We start from the raw sequence: 17,401 nt of genomic DNA on the forward strand, positions 1-17,401 counted from the left end.
TGAAGGCTTGGTTTATATGCGAGACAACATTTTTAGACACAGTTGGATTTTGAACGTCACTGGCGACAAGAATTGTCATTTCAGTTGAGATTTTGAATTAAACGCTTTATTATGTAATTTTGTGACAGCTCCGACCGCGACAGCAGTTTTTACCACTAAAGATATGTTTCAGTAATGTAATAATGAAGATCAAAAGCTTCCACAACTTTTTTATGATCATTTAAATTATCATTTGCCGGCCTAAAATCGGTTTGACCGACACCCACGAACGTCACTTTCCGGCGCTGCGTTGAAGTCCTGCCGTGCTGTCGGTTTTTCGGGAGGGTCTCAAACATTCTTAGACATTCGAATCACTGACATAATTTAAGAAATAATTGATTATTAAAATAAAGTGAATGAAATTAAAATAAATAAAACATCAAAATAAGATATAGAAAGAAATAAGTCATATATATACGCCAATGGTTCAAATTAACATTAAGTGGACACATTAGATACAATTTAACTACAATTTAACTTTAATGTCATACAGTGGGCTTATTGATTATGCATTTTATATTTAGCCAGTTCTGTTATTAAATTGACAAAATTTGCCTGTAATTTCACCTCGCAGAAGATACCCTGAGTTAAATCACTGCTATGTCAAGACTCAGAGAAGACAAAATCATTATCAGCTGAGTGCTGAATAACAAAAGGGCATGAGTTAAAAAGAAAACTTTTGTTTAGGGTACAGTGTATTGATCCACGCCGGTGGCTATAGTCTGTGTAGTGCGTGGAGAAAACGAGGACAGGCCCCAGGTGTGATAATTAGGTGTGAAATACGCTGCATTGATGTCAGACTTCTCTTTCAAAAGAAGGAGAAAACAGGCTGCGAGAAGTGGCTGCTGTCTGATTTTGATTAATATTGGCTTCAGTGCGTGTAGCGGTCCGAGTCCGTCCATTGAACAAGAGGTAGGCAGAGAGATTGCTTTATATTTTCTCCAAGCTTTTCAAAACATGAAAACAAAAGTCACTACGCTTCACTCTTCCGCAGAGAAAAGCAGTTATCTTCAAAGGTCATAATCCATATGACGGGAAACACCACAACTATCCATGTGGCCACAAAATAAAAGTAGCAACACTACGATGCATTTTACAGTTTGTTTTTACAAGTTTTTGTGTTGTGCATTTGACACTTTAGCCTTCACCTGTTGGAGGGGACAAGCTGAAGGGCAAAGGGAGGACTTTTTCTTATGACTTCTCATATGATTCAACTGACAGAAGAAACCACACATTTGTATCCCAGGAAAGGGTATGTTCTTCTGCTTGTCACTTTAAACATTTTATTTAATTATAGTAACCCAGGTGAAAATCATGGTGTTTGTTTTATGTTATGCTGTCAGTTTTTATTTAACCATTATTTTACCTATTCTTTTTCTCCACTGCTTTAGATTTTTCATGACTTGGGTTCTGATGTCCTGAAAGCTGCATTTGAGGGTTTTGACGCCTGCGTGTTTGCCTACGCTCAAACCGGCTCTGGGAAATCTTACACCATGATGGGTGACATGGTAAGGCCTTCTCGGCTCTCTCTGCACTCTGTCTTGAGAGAAATGTAAAAAAAAAAAGTTTCTAAATACAATGCATTGTTTGAAAGCTAAAACTCTCCTAAGACCTCTCCTCTCTCTGTGCTTTTTTCCATAAAAATAAGTTGAGGAAACTCACTATTTCAAGGCACTAGATTTTTGTGTGTCGATTGAAACTCAAACTCTTAACTTTTGAAATGAACTGAAGAAAGTTTTGTCAAGTTCTAATTTTTGTTGAGATAGTTGACTTTTCTTCTCTACATAAACTTGAATCTCTGAGTTTTTGAAACCACCCCAAAAATTTAAATTGTATAAATATAAATTAGCCCCTCAGTCATCAGGGACACCCAGGATGTCACAGTATCAACAACGCTGTAAAGCTTACTTTGCAGAATAGCCCAGCAGTACTAACCTGGTGTGCACATACTGTAGCCGTGACTCCTCACCACATTAGAAACTGACTGATGGCAGCCTCATCAGACGTCCCTCCCTTTCTCTCCATTTATCTCCATGTTTCTCCCCACTAATCAGAAAATGTGATGAGGGCAGCAGCCCACAGCTTTTCTCTCCTCACCTTTGCACAGCAATGGAAATTTCACATCACCAGTGAGGTTTCTGCTTGTCTACCGGGAGACTTGTGCAAGGTCATCAGCAGAGTTGCTGTCAACATCCCAGATAATTATATATGGCTCTTAATGCTTACTATCTGTTACTTTGTAATTAAAACAAGAGGGCATGCAGCTCAGAGTGGAATTGCTTTTATGCTTCAGTAACTCCATATCAGATGAGCTGTTGTTTGTGTTGTTCAGCAGTCTTTGCATGTGCTGAGTTGTAGCCACGGCACGGCACAGACACCTAAATTAAGAGAACATAATAGGAGCAAAATGAAATTGTCATTTAAAAGTACACTATGTATGAGTAGCACTATCATTTTGTAAAAAAAAAAAAAGAGTTCTCAATGTGTCATTTTCTTCTTTTGGTGTGTCAGGATGATAAAGGTTTAATCCCTCGGATCTGTGAAGGCTTGTTCTGCGAGATATCTCAGAGAAGAGAGAGTGACGCAGTGTCGTTCTGTCCGGAGGTCAGGTAAGAGACCATCATGCATAAAGTGATGCTTCTTTTTATCTTGAAGTCATGCTGCAGGGCTGTTACAATCCTGTACATTTAATCCATCATTAAACTGAAGCTACAAGGGTTAGTCCATTAATTCACTAGTTAGCAATTAATTTAATAATTGACAGCTATTTTTATAATGATTAGTGGCTTTTTGTCTTTTTTTAAAGAAAAAATCCAAATTCTCTGACTTCAGCATCTCAAATGTGAATATTTTCTGGTTTCTTTAGTCCTCCATGACGGTAAAGAGAATATCGTTGGGTTGTGGAACAAAAAAACCATGGGCTTTTGGGACAGGAGCGTGTCCAGACTCTTTTGATAGGGGTGGCCCAAGTGTCGCCCTGACTTAAGCAGGGGAGGCATACAGCGTGCACTCACATATGCACATGGATGTACCATTTCTCATACTGACTTAACATAAGCGTCTCTTACAGTTTCTTATTCCTGTGTTTAAAATTTATAATTTAAAGCTGACACACTTTATTCTTTAAGTTCTCAGTAGGAAATTGAACCTCCATTGTACATCTGTCTGCAGGCTGCGAGAATCCTAAATTCATCCTAAACACTCCATCATAAAAAATACTTTTATTTTTATAATGTATTTAAATAATTTATTAAGTAGGCTAAATTAGCCTTGTAAAAAAGTAGGCTATAAAAAAAAAGAAAAAGATGCACATTTAAATAATGGTTGAAGTCAAGGCCCCTTGTTGCTCTGAGTTATTTGCTTAATCTAATTCTAAATATAAAAAAATAATCCGGTATGAAGAAGGATTGAACCAACACTGCCGGTGCAGACTTAAAAGGATCTCCCTGGCAGGTGTAAATGCTCAGAGGCTGCGTCTTGTTTTACAACCTGCCTCTGACTGATGGTCTTAAAATATTCAGTAACTGACTCATGCTCAACAGCACTGATGCTTCTTTAGCTATTTATTAAATCTTTGTTTTCAGTGCTCCTTTCTACAATAGCTTGGCATATGTAAATGTTAAATTATGTAAGATGTTAAAGCTAGTACAATGAACTTTCATATTTTATTGATTTTGATTTTAGAGCCCCCCGTGGACAAAAGTGGTAGCGTTTCCACCGCCATAACCACAAATTATAACATCAAAAACAAAACGATCTGAAGAAAAATCTTCTCCTGCTTCATTTTAACTGGCCAACATTTGACTCACTGTAACTTTGTCTGGAAAAATGCAAACACAAGCTTATTTAATTTGATTTCGAGGAGAATCCGACGTGGTAGCAGCCATCAGAAATGCCTATACAGAATGGTCTTATAAAGGCTTAAAGACTGTTTCATATTCTATTATATTCTATAATACAGTTATTTGTTTAAGCAAACGGCTTTCTGATTACTTTTGCATTGTCATATTGATGCAAAATCCACATAGAGAAGGTCTATTTTTAGTCACGCTCAAATGTACTACATTGGCCACCACATCGGTAATCAGTGAATTTTTTTCCCTTTAAAATTGGTGCTGGTCTCCAAGATCCCACACTGGTCTTTAATTTCCTCAACAGGTCTTTTAATGTAAGGGTGAGGAGACTGCTGCGAGCCTTTTAGCACCACTATATCCATTTTACTCATCATAATGTAATAAAATATGTTAAAATTTGTACATCTTGTGAAATAGTATGCCTCGGCGGCTTCCCCCCAAAGAATGCATGTGGGATCGAGACTGCCAGGTTGATTTGTTGCAATTAAAGAGCAGAGAGAGAGCAAGCTGTAACAGGAAGCGACATATAGACACGGTGCATCATCAGCATTCATGTCAGCACAGCAGTAAGACCTCGGTTTGCCTCTTAAACACACAATGCTATTGTGAATCACCATTATATCAAAATGACAGACACCTGCGGTACATTTCACGAGTGCAGCCAAAGGCATCGTGACGAACCAAATGGAGAGCACAGAAGGGAAAAAACAAGTGCACCATGTGCTACTTTGTACTTGAGCTGACAGTGACTCACGCCTCCAGTCAGCATTAAGAAAGACGGAGCATGACAAAGAACTCATTAACCAGAGAAGAATCTTAGTCCCAGTTTTTTTCTTTTCATATGTGTTTTGCACCTTGAAGTCCACAGTATTTTGCAGGGCTGCTAAACATTAATATTTTACCACCTAAAAAGTAAAGCCCTAAACCTCTTATCAATTATATGTTGGTACTTAATGCAATATTAAACCTAGCGGCCAGTGGTATGGTCTTAATATTAATATGATGGTCAAGGGATTCATTGTTCATTTGCACTTAGCTGGAGCAGTCATATAACTTCAGAAAATGGTATGATCTAACAGTAATGCAGTGCTTTAAAACCAGGGGGAAAAAAAAGACAGCATTAAGGTTTTATTACTGTAATCGAATAATAATCAAACCCCAAGATGATAATCTCGTCTCATCACAGTATCTGTTTCATGGTTACATGTCCTGGCTCTGCTCCTAAATGATGATACTACGAGATAAAATGGGGGATTTTAAGCCTATCAAGCTACTGTGAAGCCATTATTTTGCCATTTGGTATCATGTGTGCTGCTGGCACATTATTTTGGGTTTAATTCAACTCTGGAATTAAAGTCTTTTTGGCTCTACGAGGCCTTCTTTTAGAAATGTTGAATGGCTTGAAAATGGCAGAGGAATGAGTTCTCGCAAATAACACATTTGTGCTGTAATTTTTGGTAGAAAAGTGTAATCATCAATGATATTAAATTATCACTGGCAGTGTTGCAAGACACGCCTTTTTCTTGCAGACAACATGAAAAACACAGAAATTTAGTGTTTTCAAATGCTTGACAGGATATGGTATTATTAGTGCCTGACTGAAATTGCGCCACTTATGTTTTTTTTAAGTAAATTAAATTTTTGAGGATCTGAACATGCTTGGAAACTTGGCGCACATGTCAGTTGCATTGAAACTTTTCGTTTGATTCGGGTCTCACCCCTGGGTGCGGCAAAATGGCTCGACTGCGCCCCCTAGCAGCTCCCTCAGCACGTTTCAGCTGGATGCACAAAAATTACACATTTATTTTTCAACAGTATTTAGCTTTGATTTAAATGAGCTGTGGAGTTGACATGTTATTTTAAACTGATAGCAATATTACTTAATATATGTGTTGAAAAATAGAAAGTTTTCTAGCGGCTTTTTTGTAAAAATCTGACGGAGTTGACCTCTGTTGCTTTCCCATGAGTGAAACCTCAGACTGTTTTTTGTTTTTGTTGTGCGGGAAGCTTCACATTCATCCCTACATTGTAAGACATCATACATTTTGTATTGGTAAGGAGCAATGGAAGTTGTATGTAACTGGCTTAATAATCCTCCCTGTTTTCTTATTGTGATAATGCCTCTAGTCATTTAGAAAGCATCTAATATTGTAACCCATTTGATTTCTCCACGCTGTGCAAGAAAACAACATGCATGGCTACATCCACAGGATATGGTCTTATGCCATTTCATTACTGTCACGGTCTCATAAAGCCTAATTGCTCCATGCCTTGCATTGTTTTTGAATCAGCCACTCAGAGTTGTCCTTTTGCTTCTTGCACACACCCACCGCAGTATTGATTGAAGTGCTCTGCCGAAACCTACTTTGCATATGTTTGTTTATTCAGTGCCAATGCTAGCGGAACAATGAATGCACAATAATTTGGCTTTAAACCTACTGTGCATCTCTTTTTCATAGTAGACAGTGAATAGGAACTTGTTTTGTTCTCATTTGGTGATGTGCCATTCACATATCAACACAAAAACCCTTCATTAATTTGTGCCTTTGTGTGCAATTTTGGATCGAATTTTGCTTTTGTGTTTGTCTTGGCACCAGCTATTTGGAGATCTATAATGAACGAGTGCAGGACCTTCTCAGGAAGAAAACTGCACACACAGATGGTGGAGGCCTGAGAGTGAGAGAACACCCCAGGGATGGACCCTATGTAGAGAGTAAGACTATTTTCTTTTTCTTTTTTTCCATCCACCCCGTGTCCTTCCCAGCTGAGTCTGTATAAAATCCAGAAAATTTAATACAGAGAAAAAAAACATACAACCCCAAATCCCAAAAAGTTTGACACTGTAAAACATGAATTAAAACAGAATGCAATGATTTGCAAATAATTTTTGACCTGTATGTACCTTTCAGCATTAATGGAGCCTTCACAGATGTGACCGTTGCCCATGATGCCACAGGCACTAACACGCCCCCATACCGTGCTATCTAACAGTTTGAACATTAAACATCTCGGCGTTGTACTGTATTCAATTGAGTATAGGTCAAAAAAGTTTTGCACATCATTGCGCTCTGTTTTTATTTACTTTTTACACAACGTCCCAAAAGTTTTGTGGTTCAGTGAAATGCAGACAATCTAATACAGAAAAAAAATTTGTGTCTAGATCTGTCCAAACACTTGGTACACAACCACGGTGACATGGAGGACCTGATCAGTCTCGGCAATACCAACCGCACCACAGCCAGCACAGGCATGAATAACTCCAGCAGCCGCTCCCACGCCGTTTTCACCATCAGATTCACCGAGGTGAACCGCGGTGCTTTAAATACATCCCTCTTGCTGTGTTTCATGTCGCCTGTTTTAAAGTTTACCTCAAAACTCTTCAGATGTTGGTGAAGACCATCCCTCAAGAGCTCCAATTAGCCTTGTTTATGCATTTTGTGTAATGATCATTTTTAACATGTTTTTTTCATCTTCAAAGGCTTTTTCTTTTTTTTCCCCCCATCCTAAAAACACTTGTCATGATACCACCAAAAGTATTCCTTTGTGATGTTTCCTCTTTTGAACTCAAAGAAGATTTCTCAGTAATGTTTTTTTTTTGCCTGCCACAGGCTTGGTTTGATGCAGAGTTGCCACGTGAGACAGTGAGTAAGATCCACCTGGTTGACCTGGCAGGCAGCGAGAGAGCCAACGCCACCACCAGCGGCACCAGGCTGAAGGAAGGTGCCAACATTAACAAATCCCTGGTCACCTTGGGCAGTGTGATCTCAGCTCTGGGTAAGTGCCTGGAACACTTTGACACAACATCTTTTTCTTGTATTGAGCCAGTCAGCTCAAAAAAAAAAAAAAAAAAAAGAACATGAAAGACAGGGCAGCACAAGTAATTTAAATATTATCGACACCACTATATGATCAAAAGCAATATCCAAATCACAGAAGCTTCACTTTTTTGATAAAGGAAAAATAAATAACAATATAGCATTATGATGAAGTACTGAACTGCTGCAGAGATGCCCACACCTACAAATCTTGTTCTCTAGATGCAAGAAAACATTTTCATTCGGTACAGACCCCCACAAATGTCACATCATGCACATCATTGCCCAATCACAATATCTGTCAAAATGATCACTTTTTACCCCATATCATGTAACCGTGGTGAATGACTGTTTTCTATGTGAGGACAGTAATTTTGTTCACTGTGGAGTCACTCCAACTCTTTCAAAATAAAATGCTATATGCATTACTTTTCTAGTAAGTTCCTGTTTTGCAGCACTTTGATTTTGCAATTTGGTGTTGCTTTGCTTTTCATAATTTTAAATGAAAAAACTGTAATATGCTTACTGTAATAAATCACAAAAATGACCATGATATGTCTAGAGAGATTAAGGAAAATGTGCTAAATTTGCTTCTCTCCCAGCAACGCTGCTTAACTTTACATTGACAGTTATAAACAGCTGATCAATGTTGCGCTCGTCTTGTGTTCCTGCTGTCTGCCTGAGCTTCCTCAAATATGGGGAGAAGGAAGCAAGGGGAAACAAATTTCTGCAACCATAGACTGTATATTAAATATGATTTCAACCTAATTTAATATACCATCTATTGCTTCAACTTGCTATTGAGACTGCACTACTCATATTTGGATGCACAGTTGTTACATAACGCCCCTTTATGGAATACATTGACTTCTGTTCTGATAAAATTATGGCTTGAATTAAACTTTCACTGCAATGACCCTTTTGTCTCCCAACAGAGCTTTAGGTTGAAAACATTCATTTGTTACTGGAACTTTCCGGTTCCTCTGAGTCAGTGTTTTCTCTCTGTGACCCCCCCAGCTGACCTCAGCGTGGGAGAACAGTCAACAAAAAAGAAGAAGCAGATCTTCATTCCTTACAGAGACTCTGTGCTGACATGGCTACTAAAAGACAGCCTGGGTGGAAACTCTGTGACTACTATGATAGCAAGTAGGTACTGGAAATCATAACTCTGCTGACCCCTCAGGCATTTCCAGAAAGTGTGCGTCACCCTTTTTATTCTTACAGCCCTTGGAAATGTTTTGGAAAATGGAACAAGATAATGTTAATCACACAATCATGTTTGTTTATGATGTTTTCATCCATGTGCGCATTCCTCCCCGGTGACCTCTCACGGCAGCCGTTTCTCCCGCCGATGTGAGACCCTCAGCACTTTGCACTACGCCAGCCGAGCTAAAAACATCGTCAACTCTCCCACGGTGAACAAAGATGGCGGCGTGAAGGTGATCAGAGAGCTGCAGGCAGAGGTTGCCAGGCTCCAAAGACTGCTAGAAGAAGCCAATCAGGTCGCGCATATGTTCAGGCTTGAGGATACAATATGTGTGTTGACAGTCTTTATTCAGTTGTATATTGTAGGCTGAGCTGTCTTTTCACTATTACTCCAGGTTTCCCGTGGGGAGCCGTCTTCCTGGAGAGGGAGCTGCATCAGAATGAGGAAAAGGTGAGTCATCCTCTGCCAATGGAAAACAGGGGTGCTTTTGATGTTCCCTGAATAATACACCTGCTGTTACCCCCCCAGGTTCTACTGCTGACCAAGGAGTGGACCAGCAAATGGGGCGAGACTCAGAGTATTCTGCAGGTACAACAGTGTGCATTCATGTATTTAAACAGCTTTTGAATGTAGTAAAACCTGACATTGCCTTCCACACAAAAAAAATCCATTGCGCGCTGTACAAAAATCACACAGGACTTAAGCGGAATCAACAAGTCTTTTCTCATTAACGTAAATATACAAGTTTTATTAAAGTTGAAGAGGTACTGCACACTTAAACATCTTTTTAGAGCTGGAAACTAAATTATATTAATGTACTGTGATTAAACACAGTGGCCCTTCTCCTTAAGACCTCACCCTTGAGTGGGAGCCTGTTAAACCTATTTTTTGCTAACCCTCTACTTAGTATTTTTCCATTTTGGCACTTTTTGCACTTTTTGTAGAAGCAGCACCAGACTGCAATAGCAGGGCTACGGCTATGTGCTGACTCTTCCCTGCAGACACATGCATTTTTAAAAAGTGTACACCAGGTGGAATTAAGCTCAGACCTCGAGTGCAGTGCACACTTTAATTTAAATTAAAGTTTCTGGTATTTTATTTCCAAAACTTCAGGGCTCATGAGTTCCTCTAACTTGATGTATTTTTACTTGAAATGATGAGTTTCTACAGAGTTCAATCAACTCATTAAATTAAGTTTCTAAAGAAACATGATCACCAATATTAGCAGACTTCCCATCATGCATCATTTAAGAGTTGTAAAGAAGCAGGAGATTTTTATTTAGATCATTTTACTTTTGATGTTAGATTTTGTGGTTACTATGGGGGAAACACTGCTTTTGTCCACAGGGGCCTCTAAAATCAAAACAATATGAAAGTTCCTTGTAGTAACTTTAATTAAAAGTTAAAAAATTGTAATAAATGTTAGAAATGTTTGAGTGTGCCTGAAGAGTTGTTGGTTCAACTTAATATCTTGGGCTTACTGAACATGTTTTCTTATGGAAAAGTGAATTAATAGCAGTTTATTTGACTAGAAAAGTTTTTTTGTTTTTAATCATTACAGAATTACCTCAACATGCCTTTTCAAATTCAGTCAACTTAAAATTTTAAGGCAACCCGGACACTTACTTTTTAAGTTAAAACAAATAGTTTATTCTTACAGTGCACAGAGTGTGCCTTTTTATTTTGTTATATAACAGTGATGTTTTTCTGGCTTTGTCAGATGGCCCTACATGTGCCTGGTGGCCTCATGCTGCCACCTCCACAACACTTTTGTTCAGAAGCAATAAGAGTTAAAAGGAGTGTTAAAATAAACTATCCTGACAACACACTGATGAAGAGGCCAAGTGAGCGTTTGTATAAATATCCTGGGCCCAATTTAACATTTGACTCACAAACGCCCGGTGCTCTATGTTTGATTCTTGGACATGAGCTAGAGGATAACGAGACAGTTACATGAAAGAATTGCTTGATGAATTGATCCAGTTTTCCGGCTTTCATTCAGTGAAATAGAATTAAAAAGACCTCCAAAGACTTGCAGTAAAACATTGGCATCTAAAAGTTATTTTTCTTTGGTGCAGAAGTGGGTAAACATAGTGAGGTACCTTCGTTCACAGTTATATTTTGTGGAGTTGTGTTGTTTCCAGACAGGCAGTGATTTGCTTGGTTATGTGTTGTTTAGGTTCTTGTTGCCTACCTTGTGTCTCATGCCCTCATTTTCAATTTAGTCATGTCATAACAGATTAGTATTTCATGTCCAACATTGTATTTGGCGAAGGATGATGATGCCATGTGAAGATTGGTAGAGAAGGATATATATAAGTCAAATAAAATACTGCTGGTGTTAAAATTAATAGAGCAAACCTGCACACAGTCAACAAAGCAGCAAACTCCCAGCAGCAGGTTTGAGATGTTGCTCGTTGCAGTAAAGACATCCTGCCAGCTGGTGTCACTGCAAGTCTTGTGAACAGCCGCAGCCACTTCATGGAGTAGAAAGGGTAATGAGAGTAGAGTCAACCTGGCATTTAAATTTTAATTTTCCATCTATTTAGGTTTAAATGGCATCCAAAAAAACACAGAGTTCTTGTAATGATCATAAAAGTTAGTGTGCAACGGTGTTTTGGGAGTCTGTCAAAGAGGAGGAGAACAGACGTGTCTTCTCCTTCAGCCCAATATGGTTTCTCTGAGGCTGGGACAGGGTGGCAGCATCCGTGCAAGACCTCAAGCTGCAACAAACAAAAAAAAAAAGCCACCGTTTGCCAACCCAGAGTTTACACTGAACACTTTTCCTCTGCTGAATTTGTGCCCAACCTCCCAAATAACACCAAATGTCATCTGTTCGGGGCTCATTGTATTCTGCCAAGTAGCCTGTTGCATTATGCAGCAAACAGTGCAGCGTGTCAGTCATAAAAAAGTGTGAGGTGACTTCTTGTCTCCATCATACGTGCTAGCAGTAGCAGATTTGCGTTGGTTTAAACTGTTGTTGAATTGTGGCCTTTGAGAGATGTCTGAATATAGATAAATTCTCATTGTTCTCTGAGCACAGTGACAATACAGATCTATTCTGTCTTGTTTTTGATGCTTATCTTTGTATATATTGTTTATTATCTTAATTGCTTTTATGCGGCACACAAAGTGATGATGGGAAGGTAACAGTATATAGGATGTTGGTGCAAAACTGCAGTATGTGCAGTATGCAGTGGTAGACTCAGGCTGTCCGAGGGGCAGGGGCAGAAACAACAAAAAGGGCACCCTAGTTAGGATTTAAAAAATTTATTATGTGACTTCAAGTACAACAGCTACTGAATCTCTGTAATAAAAACACCCAGGGAACTATGTAATTATTACAGGCACGTACAGACCTTATGTAGTACATTGTTCTCCACTGGAGGGCCATCCTAGAGGAAACTTGAACGTGTTTTCTGCTTTGGAGGACATCCTAGAGGGCACTTCAGCATGTTTTGTCCACTGGAAGGACACCCCAGAGGGCACTTTACCACATTTTCTTCACTCCGCCCCCTGACCTACCTCGAGTCCACAAGTGGCAATATTTATTTTGTGCAATATGTAGCAAAGTATGTACTGTGTATAGTTAAGTCTATGGTAGTGGTTTGGATTAAAGTGGTTTTATTATGTGACTTAAAGTACACCAGCTATTGCCTCGCTGTAATAAAAACGTACGGGAACTGTTAACCATCAAAGGCAGGTAGAAGCCAAATAATTTACTAGCATGTAGGGCAGCCTATAGCTCACTGCACTGCGCTTTCTCATCTGGAAGGGCACCTTATCACATTTTATCTGCCATAGGGGCATCCACAGCAGCACTTTTTCATAATTTTTTCGAACATGAGCCATATATGGGATGTTTTGTGCAAGACTGTACACTAACATTCTGAGGCGGCGCCGCCATCTTTGGAGGACAGCGTACATAGTTGTCATTGTCTGTCAATCTTACCAGGTGATTTTTCATCTGTCATCTGTCCTTCATTCACCATCAGAAATGAATAAAGTACAGGGTGAAGTCAAATGCTTATTAAGAGAAGCTCTCAGCGGAGGCAAAGAGGCGATATATTACAAAACTGGAGTTAGTTAATGATATTGATCCTTGTTAATTAGGAGACCTAGTCTGGCATATCCAGACACTGTTATCTCCACAACACTGTGTCAGCCCTGGAAATACACATGAGGTTATGTTTGCTTTTTTGGCTGCAGAGTGAAGCAAATCTACCAGCCACTTGCAGTTTTTACCATCATTGTGTTGGTGCTAATTTTGTGCCCTGACTGTCAGTAAGAATGTTCAGCAAAACAACACAGGATCTGATAACTAATTAATGAAGAGAGGAGAGGAGACGCACCATTAAGTTGTGTAAAGTTACTTGATCTGTTATAACTGTGCGCAAACTTTACCTCCTCCTTCAGCTGCCACCCGCACCTTTGAGAGTCTATTAGTAATGTTGGTTAATTCACTGGTTAAGGCATTAGTTTCCACGCTGGGAAAGAATGAAAAGTATCCCGGGATTTAATTTTTTTAAATTGTTTGCTGCTGGTGCGATTTGCTGTTACAGCCCTCTGTACAGCAACTGAAGGTAAACTGCGTTAAACACAGAGCTGAAGAGGTTGAGGCTACCTAGCTAAATAAGTGGTAACAGAGTTCACTGTCCTCCAAACAATGGCTGACTCGCTGTCAGTGATGCCACGTTCTCATTCCCTAGCAAAGCGTGTAGTGCATACAACTCAGTCTTTTTAAGTCTTTGGTTGTGGAAAAGAAAAACAGAGGTCACAGCTTTTGCAAAAAAGCTGTTTTTAAATCTTGCCGTTTTTCTTTTGATTGTCCTGTACCTTCTTAATATCCTTATTTGTGTTGTATCAGCTCTCAGATGTACATCACTCTGGATAAAGGAGTCTGCTAAATGAAATTGTAAATTCTTCTGGAGAAGAGGGGAGTGTTTTCTTTTGTAATCTGTCAGTATGTCTTTAAGAGGCGGTAGTGAAGTCGCAGTGAGCTACCTTCACCACTAGGGGTGGGTGACATGGCCTTTTTAGTCATAAGAGTATTGATGTTCTTGATGATAGGACTTTAATTTTGCCAACATATCTCGCCTTGAAGTAATGTCACGACCAAACGATCACATTTGTATACCTTCTCTGCTTTGTCTGTTTCCCCAGCGTCAAAATCGGGCCCATATAAATGTAAGGAAACCCCATTCCTGGCCACATGTCAATGAACCGATGTCTTCGTTAAATTAGAACGATCACTGTCGAGTCTTCCTTTAATTTATGCAGATAATCCATTCATTTGCAGTTTCCCCCTAGTAAAGGCAGCCATGTTGCAGGATGCTTCATTCCAGTGGGAACGTCAATGCATCCCCTCTATAGATTTATGCATTTTTAACTTGCAGCACACACGAGTGATCCTGCACCAGAACACCACAGTGAGAGATCAGATTGCTTTTGTGAAGCTACACATTTAAGAGGACCTTGCATTAAGGATTTTGAATCCCCTACACATGAATGCCTGCCATGTAATTATCATTCTAATTCTGTCTGGTGGTTAGCAGGTGACATTTAGTGGCTCGACAGCCTTTTATTCATGACAGTGTATTGGAACTCATTAGCAGCTGTCACTGCTCCTAATTAAGAGGTCTTGATTATTGACATATGGCACTTTCATTTCTGACTGTCCGGCATATTAATTAAAGATACAGTGTTGTAAATCGGTTTGCGTGTTCGAATGGTGATGACTTTATGCTCCGGGGCCACATCATCCATCTCTGCTGGCCTTATTTAGAGCTGCGCCCGTCCATGTAGAAGCACCTGTTATGATGCATGATGCAACGTGACACCGAGGCGAAAAGGCCACTGTACTGTTGACCGGCAGGCGCACTGGTGTTGCCGAAACTCTAAGTGTTTGATGGATGACTTTATGGATTTGACATTTGTCTTCCTGTGCATTTGCATTCTGCCTGGGTGAAAAATGATAAGTGGGGATCCTGCATGGTATGCTGCACAGACATTACAGGTGGTGTCTCCAGCTCGGTTCGGTACAGAGAAGCACATCCAGCCCCAGTTTCAAAATTCAGCACACGTACTTGACAAATAAAAGCCTAATTGCATTGGAGGAATTTATTCTTTTCTTTTCTTTTCTTTTTTTTTTTTTTTTTTTACCAAATGGCCTTCACCGTTTTAAAAAGAAATGGCTCAGCCTCCATTTTTAAAATGCATATTTTTTTCTTTTACCTGAGGTCCTATTAATCCATCCACATTTTTTGGTGTAAGCTGCAGAGTTATGACGATATCAGCTGCAGACATGTCCCTCTTCTTTTGAATCTAAAAAAAAATATATTTGAAAAACAAAACAAAACAAAGCAATGTCTCTCTCCAGAAATCATGACCCAGTTATTCAAGATATTCCACAGAACTTGTTCTGAGCAGTTTCTTTCTTTCCAGTAGAAAGAAAATAGTTCCAGTGCATTCTGTTGCAGAAGGAAAGTAGTTCTGATAGACTTCACTAAAAGTTCCTTCACGAAACTGCTCACCACAACTTCTGTGGATATTCTTGAGTAACTGGGTCATGATTTCTGGAAAGAAATATTGGGCCTCATGCAAGAACCTCCCATAAAAATAGATTTGTTAAGTGGTTCGCACCAGTGATTTAGGGGAACTTGTCGCATTCACCAATTTTCTCATATTTTGAATTTTCTTTACGAGGTCCAGACCTGTCGTAGGAGTTGCGTAGTGAGTCTGCCGTTATGACAACCAAAGTTTTTCACTAATGACTGTATATTTCATTAGTTTGAAGACACTGATTTTGACAAATAAATTACACTTCACAGTTATGTTGACATCATCCTGTTTGCCTGCTTTTCAAATTATAATTTCATTGTAAATTTACATATTAAGCCTATCATCAGTCATTCAGTTTTGTATTATTACCTACTGTCAGGTTTATTGACCGTATATCTTCACATGCAGGTTAATGAAATCGCTGTCCAGGAGAACATCCTCGCTTATTCTGTCCTCTGTCTCCGTGATGGAAACTTCCCCCTTCGACCCCTTTTCCTGTTGGAGTCATCGCTCGGTTTGAGACATTTTCATATTGAGACATTTCATCTTAATTTCAGTGTAAGCCCAACCCTCATGCAACACGATAGTATCAGCACTTGATTTTCCATTCCTTGCTTTAGTAGGTCCCTTAATTCCATTGTTTACGCTGTTAAAATGACAGATTTTCCTTTATGGATCTCTGAAAGCAGGACGTCGAACTACGAACATGTAAAGTTGGTCTTTTTACTGTTTGATGCTATTTTCATGCATGGACACTTCCTGACATATGGAGCAGGAAATGTAGCCTCATATGATGCTATTGGGGTGTTAATGTACTCAAATATGCCCAGAAGTTACAAGCCTTTGCTGAATCTAATGTGTCATGTTCTTACAAGCCCTTCCTATGAAAAAAAGTAAGAAATTTAAGATAAGAATACAAAAATGTTCTCGCATGAGGTCCATTGTTTTTGAATTTTTCAAACATAGTTTTTCAGCTCTTTGAGTATTTTAGATTTTAGGATGATCTGTCCCTTTAACTGTTGTAGCACATACTTTTTAAATTAAGAGCAATCTTCTCCCAGTCCTCAAGTCTCATATATACTTTGTGTTTAATTCAGTCGATGCCGTTGCTGAGAGCTAGATGAAAATTTCTTCTTGGGCCGTAAGGAGACGAGTTGACCAAGAGCGGTGTAAACAGAATTTCGAATTCTGTATTCAAAGCAGATTTAGAATGCAAAGTTATTCATCGTCAGCTTCCCAGATTGGTTACAGGGCATGTGGGAAAGAGAAAGTAATTAATATGAGATGGATTCCACGGCAGCCTCTTACCAGACAGAGACGGCAACAGATTGAGAGAACAAAAAAGGCAGGAAGAGGGTAAAGTGAAATGTTGTTCTACTGCAGGGGTATATATACAGTGTACACACACACACACACACACACACACACACACACACACACACACACACACACACACAGATTTGCGAGTCCCCTTTCAGGTCCTCTTGTAACACAGCGTGGTGGGAGGAACCTTCATTTCAGTACACTAAAACGAACCGCAGAGTTTCTTTGATCCTAGCAGTCTTTGTATTTCCCAAACATGCTACAATCAGCACAAAGACGCAACTTAGGCCCTGAATACTCTGAGTCTGGCTCTGTTTAATGTCAATTTATCTTGTTCTGTCAGCAGTTATACATCATAGTTAGTCATTATGGCGTTTCATGACCTTTACATATTCATATCAGCAGCTTGGCTTTAATTCTTCACATGCCAGAAAAGCTCCAAACTAGATTAATGTTCTTTTTCCTAATTTAATTTGTGACTTATTATTCGACCGTGTTTGAAACACACATGGCGAACACATGTGTCAGTCATGCCCATTAATCTCCTTGCTGGGGCCCTAAAGTCAACTGTACTTTACATATCAGTAAGATAACAGTTAATT

At 39.3% G+C, this 17,401-nt stretch overlaps 1 protein-coding gene across 1 annotated transcript in view; it reads left to right on the forward strand.

Moving 5' to 3' along the window:
- Positions 1-904: 904 nt before the first annotated feature.
- kif16bb (kinesin family member 16Bb) overlaps positions 905-17,401 on the forward strand; it is a gene marked incomplete at its 5' end in the record, with an annotated part of 41,552 nt that continues 25,055 nt past the window's right edge. Inside the window, 14 exon segments of the mRNA XM_084736535.1 lie at positions 905-951; positions 1,034-1,097; positions 1,181-1,291; positions 1,431-1,547; positions 2,551-2,648; positions 6,491-6,606; positions 7,054-7,196; positions 7,502-7,667; positions 8,726-8,854; positions 9,045-9,059; positions 9,062-9,210; positions 9,310-9,331; positions 9,334-9,365; positions 9,444-9,503. Of these exon segments, the coding sequence (XP_084592661.1) occupies positions 905-951; positions 1,034-1,097; positions 1,181-1,291; positions 1,431-1,547; positions 2,551-2,648; positions 6,491-6,606; positions 7,054-7,196; positions 7,502-7,667; positions 8,726-8,854; positions 9,045-9,059; positions 9,062-9,210; positions 9,310-9,331; positions 9,334-9,365; positions 9,444-9,503 (1,269 nt within the window).

This window comes from Lutjanus erythropterus, chromosome 14, assembly GCF_056507025.1.
Source record: "Lutjanus erythropterus isolate fLutEry1 chromosome 14, fLutEry1.hap2, whole genome shotgun sequence".
Classification (NCBI taxonomy): domain Eukaryota; kingdom Metazoa; phylum Chordata; class Actinopteri; order Lutjaniformes; family Lutjanidae; genus Lutjanus; species Lutjanus erythropterus.